The sequence below is a fragment of the Stegostoma tigrinum genome, chromosome 10 (genome assembly GCF_030684315.1).
Source record: "Stegostoma tigrinum isolate sSteTig4 chromosome 10, sSteTig4.hap1, whole genome shotgun sequence".
Classification (NCBI taxonomy): Eukaryota; Metazoa; Chordata; class Chondrichthyes; order Orectolobiformes; family Stegostomatidae; genus Stegostoma; species Stegostoma tigrinum.
In genome coordinates, this window is record NC_081363.1 from 83,050,738 (window position 1) to 83,064,842 (window position 14,105).

The 14,105-nt window shown below is 41.3% G+C and overlaps 1 protein-coding gene across 1 annotated transcript; it reads right to left on the minus strand.

Annotated features, from left to right (window-relative positions):
* Positions 1–3,835: 3,835 nt before the first annotated feature.
* On the minus strand, positions 3,836–13,625 carry LOC125455871 (EEF1A lysine methyltransferase 3-like). Its single transcript, XM_048538398.1, has 3 exons — positions 13,503–13,625; positions 5,039–5,150; positions 3,836–4,230 (listed from the first exon to the last, which is right to left on the minus strand). The coding sequence occupies exons 1-3, from the start codon at positions 13,623–13,625 to the stop codon at positions 3,836–3,838; spliced, it is 630 nt and encodes a 209-aa protein (XP_048394355.1).
* Positions 13,626–14,105: the final 480 nt, after the last annotated feature.

Genomic DNA, 14,105 nt, shown 5'->3' on the forward strand with positions numbered 1-14,105 from the left:
GTGAGATCTTGTTGCAGCTCTATAAAACTTTGGTTAGACCGCACTTAGATTACTGCGTCCAGTTCTGGCCGCCCTATTATAGGAAAGATGTGGATGCTTTGGAGAGGGTTCAGAGGAGGTTTACCAGGATGCTGCCTGGACTGGAGGGCTTATCTTATGAAGAGAGGTTGACTGAGCTCGGACTTTTTTCATTGGAGAAAAGGAGGAGGAGAGGGGACCTAATTGAGGTATACAAGATAATGAGAGGCATAGATAGAGTTGATAGCCAGAGACTATTTCCCAGGGTAGAAATGGCTAGAACGAGGGGTCATAATTTTATGCTGGTTGGAGGAAAGTATAGAGGGGATGTCAGAGGCGGGTTCTTTACACAGAGAGTTGTGAGAGCATGGAATGCGTTGCCAGCAGCAGTTGTGGAAGCAAGGTCATTGGGAACATTTAAGACACTGCTGGATATGCATATGGTCACAGAAATTTGAGGGTGCATGCATGAGGATCAATGGTCGGCACAACATCGTGGGCTGAAGGGCCTGTTCTGTGCTGTACTGTTCTATGTTCTATGTTCTAATAAAGTGACTTAAATGTTGCTGCATTCGGTACACGCACATCAAGGCAACGATTTCGTTGGAAAATGTTGATGTAAGAGACATCGTTCAGCTATGGTAAATTGTCCCTGGCAACAGTGTATCGACTGCCTCATGAACTAGCGTCAAGCGTCATTCATAGAACATAGAACATTACAGCACAGTAAAAGCCCTTCGGCCCTCGATGTTGTGCCGACCTGTCATACCGATCTCAAGCCCATCTAACCTACACTATTCCATGTACGTCCATATCCTTATCCAATGACGACTTAAATGTACTTAGAGTTGGCGAATCTACTGCCGTTGCAGGCAAAGCGTTCCATTCCCTTACTACTCTCTGAGTAAAGAAACTACCTCTGACATCTGTCCAATATCTTTCACCCCTCAATTTAAAGCTATGCCCCCACGTGCTCGCCGTCACAATCCTAGGAAAAAGGGTCTCCCTATCCACCCTATCTAACCATCTGATTATTTTATATGTTTCAATTAAGTCACCTCTCAACCTTCTTGTCTCAATGAAAACAGCCTCAAGTCCCTCAGTCTTTCCTCGTAACACCTTCCCCCAGGCAACATCCTAGTAAATTTCCTCTGCACCCTTTCCAAAGCTCCCACATCCTTCTTATAATGCGGTGACCAGAATTTACACAATACTCCAAGTGCGGCCGCACCAGAGTTTTATGCAGCTTCGCCATAACCTCTTGGTTCCGGAACTCGATCCCTCTATTAATAAATGCTAAAACACTGTATGCCTTCTTAACAGCCCTGTCAACCTGGGTGGCAACTTTCAAGGATCTGTGTACATGGACACCGAGATCTCTCTGCTCATCTACACTACTAAGAATCTTACCATTAGCCGAGTACTTTGCCTTCTGGTTACTCCTGCCAACGTGCATCACCTCACATCATTTTGCATTTCTACATTGTTCCATTTGCGGCACCACCATCGAGCTTCGTGAGATGAATGGAATCCTGAACACGGTCCGTCCATAATTGTCATTGATAATGTTGTGGTGAAACAATGCAGCTCCTGCTGACATATCTCCCAACATGCCGAAGGCCGTGAGTTCCAGGGTTGATGGCACTATGACAGTGAAGCAATCCTAGTCTATTAATAAGTCAGGAAGTCTTACTGAATAGTTATTTTGCCTCAATATTTACCCCATAGACTGTGCGATTTTTACGTGGATTTTACTGTGAACCCGTTCACTCCTCCTGAACTGGGGGAAATTGGTGGTGGTTCTTTCCATCTATTGCTATCCTGGCTCTCACAGCGGACGTGCACAGCTCAGGGTATTCTTCTCCCGCTAATATTGTCATGAGAGAGATGCAGTTGTGACAGGTCTATCTGTCGACCGATAAGGGCGAGAGAAAATCGCTTTGTTTTTGGTCTTGTTGGCCCTGTTGGCACTTAATCCAAATAGACAAATAAACAGTCAGTGGACCAGTTGAATATTTATGACAATCCAGAAGTTCAGTGGTCCAAAGTTACTGAGACTGGATTTACAATTCAAATATATTAACTAAATTTACACAAGAACATAAGAAATAGAAGCAGAAAATCGTCTACTGCTCCTTAGGAACTTCTCTACAATTCACAAATAATGTGATTGATTTGATTGCAGCTTCTATTGTGTGAGTATGGGGAACTGGAACTTTAAGCGGCCGATTACGAGGCGTCAGTTTGACGTCACCAATCATTTTTAGGTCGGGAAATTACTTCGTCTAACTTTGCTACCTGTGTAATAAACATCTCCTTAATAAAGCACTTGCTATGTAACATTTCGGCCGATGTTCTTCTTACAAATTGGCTTCGATATCCCTTTCCTGTGTGCCCTCCCTGCAACCAATCCCATCCTTCGTATAACCTAAGATCTCTTGACTAACTTAGACTCTAAAATATAAAATGACCCGACTTTCCATTGTTTGTGAGCAGGAGAAGAATTCCAAACATTAATGACCGTCTGAGAAAGGAAATTACTTCTCAGCAAGGAGTAGCTGTATGCCATCTGCGTGTAAACGTTGTAAAGTAGCAATTCTAAATTTCGATTTGTACTCTAATATCTGTAGAGTAACATCAGCATTCTCTAAATCCATATTACTACCAACAAATGTTTTGTTTTGGTGAATTGAACATTGTTTCCCCGTTCCAATGCAAAGGTACAAGCGTGCTATTATCCAACGGTGACCCCATAATAAGAATCATCATACTCGCATAATGCATATTTTGTAAATAGGGTCACACTTTAACGAAATTGCACCCTGTTTCAGCTCAGTATTAGGTAAATGCAAGAAATGATCCACATATTGCAACATCAAGTTTTAATTTGCAATTTTTTGTCATCATTCATGCTTCTTTTTAGTTATTTGGTTTGAAATTGCATTCTTTTGTTGCAAAAACGTAAAGCTGTGATAGTTTAATCTGCACACCCTGTTCTATTTAAGCTCTAAAACACTATCAAAGATTATCATCTTTGCTGATGACAATCTGTACAATTAACACTCGTCGATGAGTTAAATATGCACAAGACCAGAATATGTCACTATTTCCAAAATCTAAAATACAATGAGATCATAGTCTAAACATTTTCACTGCTTACGAAAGGTGTCTACTTGTCTTGTAATTTATTTCAATCAATGAAAAATAAGTTCCAGTAGTTTTAAATCGCTTGCACGTCAGTTAATGGCAATTGTTTAATGCAGCAAAAATGAGTACCGCCACAGCATAAAGCCTGAATAAAGGTGATTTCAGTTAAAAAAAATGCCTTTGTAAAATTTGAGATAACAAGATGTAGAGCTGGATGAACACAGCAGGCCAAGCAGCAACAGAGGAGCAGGAATGCTGACGTTTTGGGCCTGGACGCTTCTTCAGAAATTTCTAAAGAAGGGTCCAGGCCCGAAACGTCAACCTTCCAGCTCCGCAGATGCTGCTTGGCCTGTTGTGTTCACTCAGCTCTACACCTTGTTATCTCAGATTGTCCAGCATCTGCAGTTCCTACTATCTTTGTAAAATTTCTCAGGTTAAACTATGCAAAGAGAAGAAACGACAGCAAGGTACATGTTTATTGAAAAACATATTTTTCAAGACAGAATGCGGATTCCAATGCATCCTTAGGAGATTAATTTGAGAAGCTTTATTCCAGAACCTGATAGACTTTCAATTCCATCTTCACTCAGAGAATTCAATTCTCATAAAGCTGAGAGTCGAATGCACAGCTTGTGGGGTGCAATGTTGGGAAATAAATAGGCATCAGAAATTAGTGCCCGTGGCGCGGGTGTTTTCTAGTCAGTTTGTAAATGCAATTACTTCCACTTGTATGAAGTATTTCGCTGTTAAACTGCTTAGGCAGGAGGTCGTCGTGAAAATTGATGGCGCCCTCTCTGGCCGCCAGGTTAGAAGACATGTAAACTATTGTTTTGTCGGTGCAGAAGTACAACAGTGTCTGCAAAAGACCAGCAAATTGAGAGGGATTGTACACAATGTCTGAACCCAGAATGTAATCAAAGTCAGTTGGAAAGTTGTTCTGATCGTCACCCCAAGATAGGGCCCGGATTGATGAACGGTGTCTGCTGCTGGCTGGAACGTTAGCTTGAACGTTGTATTCTATTTGATTCAAAACATATGACCTATCCGTCAAGGTGACATCTCCACCTGGTAAAAATATTAATATCACATCATTATCTGAACATTGCTTCGCATCATGAGATATATGATGCAGATTTCTCACGCAAGAAAAGTGGAATTCACGCAATGAATTGAAACGCTCTTAACTATTAGGCTCCTAATGACTTTGAGGCAAAAAGCCAGACAACAGCCGCGTCCACCGACTGTCTGTGTCATAGCTGCAACGCAAGTCTCAAAGGAAGATCAAGTGCAATCAGATATTTGCAAAATCATATCCCTGACAAGAAGAATCAATCCATCTCTAACGGACTGTCCACTTCCCTTACACTAGAGCGCAGTGCGTTGAACAACTGAACTGTTTGTCTTACTAATCCCAGCATTTTGTAATACTCTGATCTTGTGAGCATTTAACAGCGTGTCTGAAAATATTAGATTGCAGCGGTCTGCCATTGTAGACCCCTCAACCCTAAAGATCCTTAAGAATAAAACAGACAAACAATAATTCGGAACGCAGGAGCACGGCCATTAGAACGTCCACAGTCGCGCCTCACTAGTATCAATTGTAGATTTGCTCCAATGCCTTGAAATTTGGATAACAAATCAGCTTTCCCTATCGAAGAGCGGAAAATTGAGAATGATGAACATCTGAAACGAATACAGAAATTGTCAAAGACTGAACAGGTCATGGCGTCAACTGTGGAGAAAGTAATCGCCAAATTTCAAAACATGAGGCTTTTGCCAGAGCCTTATACCTACGTTATGCGTGAATAACTAAAGAAACATCGCCAGTTTAATTTTGTTCCGTATCTTTAAACAGCGGGAAAGGTCACCTTACCCAGCAGCACTGCTAAAATGCCGACGATTCCTGTGCCAGAACCCAGTTCAAGTACTTTCTTCCCAGTGAAATCAATTTTCTCATTCTCAAAGTAGCGACAAAGGACAAGACCCTGAACGAGCAACAAAACACGTGAATGAAAATAGATTTATAACATTCAAACACATGGTTGCTATTAGATTTACGTTGATCAAAACACATTGATGCTACTGAATTTACATTTCTTTTCAAATCTCTATGACGACATGGGACTATCATTACAGTGCAAGTAAAGACAGTGGCACTTCTGGCCTTGTAGACTAGAGATTTGAAAAACCTTCAGAAAACATAGCGCACAGTGTTAACCGTGAAAACCTACCACGTTAACGAGTGGTTCTGACGTTTTGATCAAACATTTAGATGTTATGCTACCAATGAAACTCTGCTGCGTCTGAATCTCATCAGTCCGTAAGATCCCAAAGTCAGAAAACATCTAAATAACGTATGCCCAGAAGATTCATGATACCAGACAAAGTAGGGGGTCATCAATATCCAAGCGTTACGTACATAATTCTTTCAGAAGCAGAGCGGTTTTGTGTCAGAACAAAATCAAAGTTTCTGGAAAAGCTCAGCAGGTCTGGCAGCACCTGTGAAGTCAAAAAGAGTTAACGTTTCTGATCCGGCGACCTTCCTTAGAACTGGACAAGCGGAACCATATCGCTGTTGCGGGGAGGAAGAGAAAGGGTGAGAAGGAAGTGTGAGAGATGGGTCGAACCTGGTTGAGGGCCCTGTCGACAACGGAGCTGAGGAATCTTCGGTTGAAGAAGGTGGACACTTCGAAGTCTCCCTTGTCGAAGTTGGCCCCATCTGAACCTATGCGGCGGAGACGGCGGAACTGAGAGAATGAGTTGAGTCTTTACGGGAAGTGCGGTGTGAGAGGATATATAGTCCTGGTAGCTGTGAGAGTCAGTGGGTTTGTAGTGGATATTAGTGACAAGTGTATCCTCAGCAATGGAAACATTGAAATGTCGAGGGATAGAAGGGAGGAGTCAGACCAAGTGAAAGTGGAGTGGAAATTAGAGGTGAAATTGATGAAGTTTTCCAATTCCAGACGAGAGAGTGAAGCAGCACCGATGATATCAGCGATATATGGAAGAAAGAGTTGTTTTGGGGACCGGAATAGGACTGGAGCAAGGAATGTTCCACGTACCCCATTCTGTATCAGTTCAGACCCTACTCTGACTTCAACTTCGGGCAGTTCAAAAATACAGGAAAGTGCGTTCTTTGTTTGCTGCAAAGGGAAAGAATATCTAAGACAACCTGCAGAAGAACTTGAAAATGGAAGGCCCAGTCTGAGTCATCAATGTTGGGGCACATGACATCGGCGACAATGGATTGCGGGAGATAATCCTGCTAAGGAAATTACAGAAGTGGGGAACGAAATAAAAAGACAGGATGACTGATTATGTTAATCGTTACATGGATAGCAGAAAGGAATTAACGCGCGATTGAAAAACTGATGCAGTCAGAGCACTTTAGCCCTGCTACGATAGAATAAGCGTAACAGCTTAATCGATCATGTCTACAAAGACTCTGCAAATGAGTATTATGAGCCTTTTAGAAGTGGGAACAATTTCTTCCTATCTACTCTACCAAGCCCTTTCATGATTGAGAAACTTTTTCTGTTAGATCTGTCAGAAGCCTTCTTTTATCCGAAGGGAATAGTACAACTTCTCCAATCTATCCTCAAAATAGAAATTTCTCCTTCCTGCAACCATCCTTCTGGATTCTCTGCATCGTGCTCCCAACATTCCCATAGTGTGTTACCTAGCAGTGTACACGATGCTCCGGCTGAGAGCTACTAATGTTTTACACGAGTTCAGCAAATCTTCCCATCTCTTGTACTCTCTGTCCCTTTAATGCAGCCCAGGATCCTGTCAGCTTTATTAACGGTTCTCTACAACTGTCCTAAACTCTTCAATGATGTGTGCACATATATACACAGGTCCCTCTGTACTAGAACCGTCTTTAGCATTGTACTGATTGCTTTATATTGTCGGACTGTGAACTAAAAGTGTAAAAGAAACGACTGTACCAAGGAAACTACGTGATAAAGAATTTGCCATTTTCAAAATACACGTGATTTATACTGCAAGAATGCTTTATTTAAGTATGCAGGGCGAGGGGAGGTTATGGGGGAAACCAGAGGAAACAATGAGTATGTACAGAGCAATTCTGCCCAGTGAGAGTCATTTGATAGGTATTTCGATTGGCATTAGTTTTGTAGTTCCAGGACAGCTCGTTATAATAACAACTATTGAATTGGTTCCTGGTCAGGTAGCTACAGCCTTGTAAGTGAACAATACAACAAAAACATCTCATCTGCAAAGAAAATTCATCATATGTCTTTCTCCCCCTTCTATGTGTGGAGAAGTAAAAGAAAATCTCAAGTGGCAAGCTACTGTCCCTCACCTTTTGCCTGTAAGCTGTCCCCTCTGAAGAGAAGGGAAACGAAACACCTTCAGGGACATTGAAAGTGTGAACTGGCAACTGAAAAAGAAAGTCTGAGAACTGTTGCACAGCAACCTTGTGTAACCAGCAAATAGAAGAATACACAAGAAACAAAAGGAGCCAAAAAGACAACAACTCTTTCAGATCTGTAATCCACACTGGTGCTTGTCTGACTTCATTTCCTTTTCAATTGATAATATTTGCATCATGTCTTGTCTGTTTGTGTCTCTGTTGTATAGCACGGTGATTTTAAGAAAAGAGTAGATTTTAGTTTATAATTTCTACATTACCAATATTCATTTCTGTTTTGCCTTTGCTTAAAAAATGTTTGCAATAAATAGTTGAGGATTTGTTGATGTAAAATCACTGCGCGTATTCTCTCAATCAGACAATTAGTTTGAATTGGGGCTACTCAATGGTTTAATCAAATTTCACACTAGTGACGGATGTGGGAACTGTGGGGCTTGATTTCTAGTGCAATACCCAAGTGAGTCATGTAGTTCTTCCTATCAAAATACATCATCTCACCATTCTCTGCATTGAACTTCAACTGTCATTTTTCTGCCTACTCCACCACTTTTGTATATCATTTTGGAGTTCCATGCTATCTTGCTCGCAGTTGGCAAAACTTTGAAGAATATTATCATCTGTAAAATCTGAAAACCATGATCTCTATCATTAATACATATCAGGGAAAGCAAGGTTCCCATTACCGACCCCAGGGGAATTCTATTACAAACTTTCCTCCAGTCTGGAAAATATCCATTAAGCATTTTCACTGTTTCCTATCACTCAATCAATTTCATATCCACATTTCTACTGGCTCCGTACATTCCATAAATTTGAGTAATTATGGAAGTTTGTAGGAATTTAAACTAAAAAGGGGAATAAGCAACTGCAAAATGCTTAAGTTTGTAGAGATAAGAATTAGGAAATCAGATAAAAATCAGTTCAAAGTAAGAAAAGAAAGTATAATAAAAGCACAGAGAACATTAATCTATCTCATAGAAGAATAAACTAACTGTTAAAGTATGAGAGAACAAAAACAACTAAAAAGACAAGATTATACTGCCTGTACAGCAATGTACACCGTATTCAAAAGTCGATCATGGAACCTGAAGTAATAAGCTATAGTGAGGAACCATAAGTGGTAACAATAATTCAAGTAAGGCTACATTTTCTTTAAAAAATTGTATTGACAATTGCTCGTGGAAGGTGGTGATATAACCACAAAAGACAAGGATGGAAGAAGCGTGTAACCCCACTAGTCAGAGCTAGCAAAACTAAAGAAATGACACTGCAAATTCAGGGTCAGAAACAGAATCAAATGTCGATTGTAATGAAAGATTTAAAGGGATCTTACTTTTTTAAGAAGTAAAATTCTTTCACAGAAAGTAGGTGTCATTGGCTGCTAGCATCCCATCCCATTACCCTTCAAAAAGATAATGAGCTGCCTTCTGGGACCGTTGCAGTTTATGTGGTACAAGTCAATATGTGGTACTAGGAGGAAAAGAGGCCCAGGAATTTGGTACTGACAGGGAAGAGGCAGTGATAATTTATCAGTTTAGGATGGGGCTTGTAAGAGAACCTGAGGTAGTGTTTAGCCCCGTGTTGCCCTGTATTTCTAGATGGTAGCAGTCGTAGGTTTGGAAGGTGGTGTCAAAGGAACCTTGGTGACTTGCTGCAATATATATTATAGATACTACGCACTGCTTCCATTTTGGTCAGTTGTGGAAGGAGTACCAGTTTAAGATAGTGGGTGAGGTGCCAACAAAGTTTTCTGCTTTGCTCTGAACAGCGTTGTGCTTTTAGAGTACTACTGGAACTGCATTCTTGCAGGAAAATGAAGAGTTATCCATGATGCTCCTGATTTGCAAATCATGGGAAGGCCTTAGAGAGTGAAGTCTTAGTTTCCGACATTCAATTGTAGCCGTAATAATTTCAATGATGTTGATAGTGGAAAATCAATGACAGTAATGCTGTTGAATGCAAAGGGAAAATTGTTAGATTCACTTTTCTTGTCACTAGTCATCGTCTGGTACTTGTGTGGTGTGAATGTTACTTGCCACTTACCAGCACAAGTCTGAAAATTATCCAAGCCTAGCTCCATGTGAGCATAGACTGCTTCTGTACTTGACAAGTGAAAAATAGTCTGGAACGCTATCACATCATGAGTGAATAATTCTCCTCCTTACCTAACGATGGAGGCATGGCTAGTGACAATCCTATTGAATATGTTTGGGCTGAGGACATCGTTCTGAAGAACTCCTGACACTTTGTCCGAGGACTGAGGTGCCCGACTTTCAACAATTGCAATCATCATCATCGTTTCAACAATGATCGTTCTTCATGTTAGTTGTAATGCCAATCAGTAGAGTTTATTTTTTTAAGTCCCTCAGTCTCATTGACACCAGACTTTCCCTGTCTCTTGATCTCATTACCGGACAAATGCTACTTGGTTGTAGAAGGTTGATCAGTCTCACATCACCACAAGTTTTATTCTCCCTTGTTGATATTTGTACAAAGTTAGAATATGTTACGGGGCTGAGTGGCACTGGCAAATTATTGTTTGGTATGAAGCACTTGAGAGCACTATGACAGCCCTTTCAATCGCACTGTTACGATCAAGAGTTGACTGATGGCGCAGTAACTGGACAGGTTGGATCAGGTCTGCTCTTTGTAACCAGAAATTTTCCATAATGCCTGGTAGATTGCAGTATTGTAGCTGTTCAAAAACAGCTTGGCTAGAAGGTGGATGTTCTGGAGCACCTGGCTTTATTACTACTCAGAATGTTGTCTGAACATATAGCTAACTTGTCAAACTTTCTGCGTGGAGGATTAAATTTCAAGTCTTCTATTTTTGAGAGTGAGGCGAGGTAGGGACCAATCTTCATAATGATAAAGTTTGACAGAATGTTGAATATTAATTTAAAATAACATAATTGCAATGCAATAAATTGATGATTATTAAAAGTGCCAAGAAGAGAACTAGCCAATTAAAACTGTTTAGCTTTTTCAGGAAACAGAATTATGAGGAGATAGACTACAGCCTAGTCCTGGTCATCAGCAATGGGCGTTGGAGGGAAGCTATGCCTCAGCTGGAATTGGATTTAAGTAACGCTGACCTTGCTTTCACCTCTAGTGGCACACACTCCAAGATTGTCTCTCTTGAATTCACATGAAAGTGGAAGTCGGAAATAAGTGAAGTTTCAAGTTTAGTCATGCATCTCGTTCACTCAAAGTTTCACACACACTCCACACGCCTGACTCCCACTCCATCCCTCAAATGTACAAACTCTCATATTCCCTCACTAACTTTCTCTAACGTACAACACACCAGCTTACTACCCTTCCACTCCTTCCTTGTTCTACAGATATCCCCACTCTCGCCATCGCTCGTTCCTGCACATACATTCACACTCCTATGCCCCTCACTATCACCCTTCCCCACGCACACCCTCTCACGTATTTCTCCCTACATGGATCCCAACTCCTTCTGACTCACTCAGTCATCCCTGACTCACATACACCTCACTCAGACACCTTACTCGCAAGGCCCCCAATCACTCATGCGTACACCGCTTGATCATTCCCTCACAGCCCTCACTCACTCACCCCCCCTCACTTCACCTTCATTCATTATACACTTCAATCACTCAACGCAACCTGCTCATTCATTCACACCCCTCTCATTCACTCATTCTTCACTCTTTCACCCCAAGTACTCCATCGTCCTTTACTCACTCCACCCATGCACTAACTTTCTTTCAGTATCTTCTTTACGCACACGCACAGGCATACAAAGTGAGGGAGTTTCAGCTACCCCTGCCCTTCCCCTTAACTCTGACCCAAATCCGTGCTGAACTCGTAAGCTCTTCACAGAACAGTTGAGCACCTAAGCTGGGGGCCCGCTCGACTGCCTGCAGTTTCATCCTGTCACCCTGTTTTCGCCAACGACTGCAGCATCACTGTCACCCCTGGTGTTCAGGGAACGCAGGCAGGCAGCTTCGGTCAGTTCACTGCTGCTCCTAATTAGATGCCACTTCTTTTTCCGTGTTTGGTTGCTGTAAGGCTAAAGGAAGGAATCGGTATTTGCTCAAAGTGTCCTTTTATTTCTAGCCTACTTAATCTAATTGCTTGCGAAATGAGTTGCTCCGCCATTGGTAACTATGCATCAACCTCTGGGATAAACCCATAACTCTCCCTCACTAACTCCTCTTTTTCCCGCGCTGGTAAAAACTTACTTTAGAATCGCTACAGCTTGGAAGCCGGCCATTCGGCCTATCGAGCCTACACTGACCCTCTGAATAGCATCGCACCCAGACCCACCCTCTACCAGCTTGCATTTCATATAGCTAATCCCGCTAGCCTGTGGAAGGAATCCTGGGAACCAGGAGAAAACCCACATTGACAACCCCCCGAGTGTGGAATCGAGCCTGGATTCTTGGTGCTGTGAAGCAGCAGTACTAACCATTGAGCCTACCTCATTGATCAATGCTGCTTTCAGTCAGCCTATCTGTTACTTGCTGAGAGCTTTGATCTCTTATTTATTGGTAATAGTGTTTTAACCACATTTGATCACTTTTATGCATGGTAAACGCTATTTAAATATAACTTGCTTTGTTCTTTAGAAAGGGCGAAGGCTATTCGTTAAGGAATCAAACACAAAAAAATGCGTTCGATCTGAATAGATTGCATCTTCACATCTCAAAGATAAATTTGAAAGACAGGACAAAGCATAATTACAAACAGAATATTTAATCAGAAGGTGACTAGTGTCAACTGATTAACAAATTGACATTCGGTTAATATTAGTAATTTTCCAAAGACGGAACGGGAACAAATCCAGAAGTTTTCACTTAACATCAGATAGATGGTTAGAAAAATAATCTGACACTTGCCAATCAGTTATAATATGAAAACAGCTTTTAAAAAAAAATCAAAACATTGCAAAGTATTCTCCCTCTCTCCCTATTTATTTTAGAATCCCCTTCCCCTCCCCCATTTCTGAAGATGGGTCTCGACCCGAAACGTCAGCTTTCCTGCTCGACCTGCTGTGTTCATCTAGCTCTACACCTTGCTATCTCAGATCCTTCAGCATCGGCAGATCCTACTATCTCTATAGACTGAGGAGTCTATTGTTTATGAACTCTAAATGGCTTGGATTCAGGAATCAGGATGTAGTTTTAGAACTTTGTGGAATATGTCAAATTGTAGTTTTTTTTAGAAAAGGAGAATTTTGAGATAGTACAAGGTGACGTAAGTAAATTTATACTGTAGGAATACAACTGTCAAATGAGGTTCAATGTAGATAAGTTTGTCACAATACATCTTGGAAGGAAGGATACAAATATGGAAACTTTGTACTCTTTAAAACGAGGTGGATAAATTGGCAGGTGTAGGGGTGCGGCTGTTTCAAACTATCATACAGCAGGGCAACAGAAAAATAAACACGAAATTTGTGTTCATTCATGGAGGAGGACAGAATTGCGAAGAACAGAGGTCAGGATGAAACTTGTACGGAAATTTTTGCTAGACTCCCATGAATTGAGTTCCATGTTAACAAAGGAGAAGGTTTGAAAAATTCCTTGGATTATAACAAAAGGAAGAGGCCATATCTGTCTAAGAAGAATGATTTGGGGGGAAAAGAGAGAAGTGAGTGGAAACGGAATTTGCTCAAGTTGTTCACTACGGTGGGCCTTGTCAGAATGTTATCACTGAAACCTTACTAATTATGCGATCAGAGCATTCAAGAGAAAGATGATACACCTGTGAGGAAGAAGAGTTGGTATGTTCAGGTGAGTGAGGAGAAATGAATGAAATCTGGTCTGGAGCGTAGATAATAGCTTGAACCAATGGCTGGTCCTCTAAATGCCGTGTACATGTCAGATCATCCAGCAAATTAGTTGTACAATGGTTAGGAAGTATACTTTCAAATCCAAACATTGCGGTTGCAATTGGTTGCTACACTTACAGGTTCCCAGACAAAAGCCGAAACACCCAGGTATGCTCCTTTAAAGGTAGAGATCTTCAGACTGTGTTCACCAAAGTCATAGTTCTTCTCCTCCAATTCGAGAGGGGGGTTGCTTTCCACCATGCTACTCATGCTTTTTGGTTTTCAAAGGTCCCTCTGCTGTTCCCACGCAGTTTCCTTCTGATCCTGACTGTTTCAGGTCCACCTACTCACTCCAAGTTTCAGTTCTGCTTTGAAAAAGAAATGATAAACAAAACTTTCATGTGAAAACACAGCACACAGTTGTTTTAAATTGCAGAATTAAAATGAACGATTCGTAGCAAAACCTCCCCAAACTGAGCGTAGATATGGCTACCATAATAAACCACCAACATTCATAATGAACTCACCATTAACCTCACGTCATGAAGATGAGCAGCGGCAATTAAAATTGATGACACAATTCAATGCCCAGGCAAACCTTAATACTTGCAGGACGCTTACTACGAAACGAGATTGAAATGATTGACAGTCAATAAGCTGACTTGCAAATGAGCGCCTGCTGTAAATGTTGCTTCTGCCATTTGAATTCTTCAGGAAGTAACAAAAAATGGAATGTCAGTG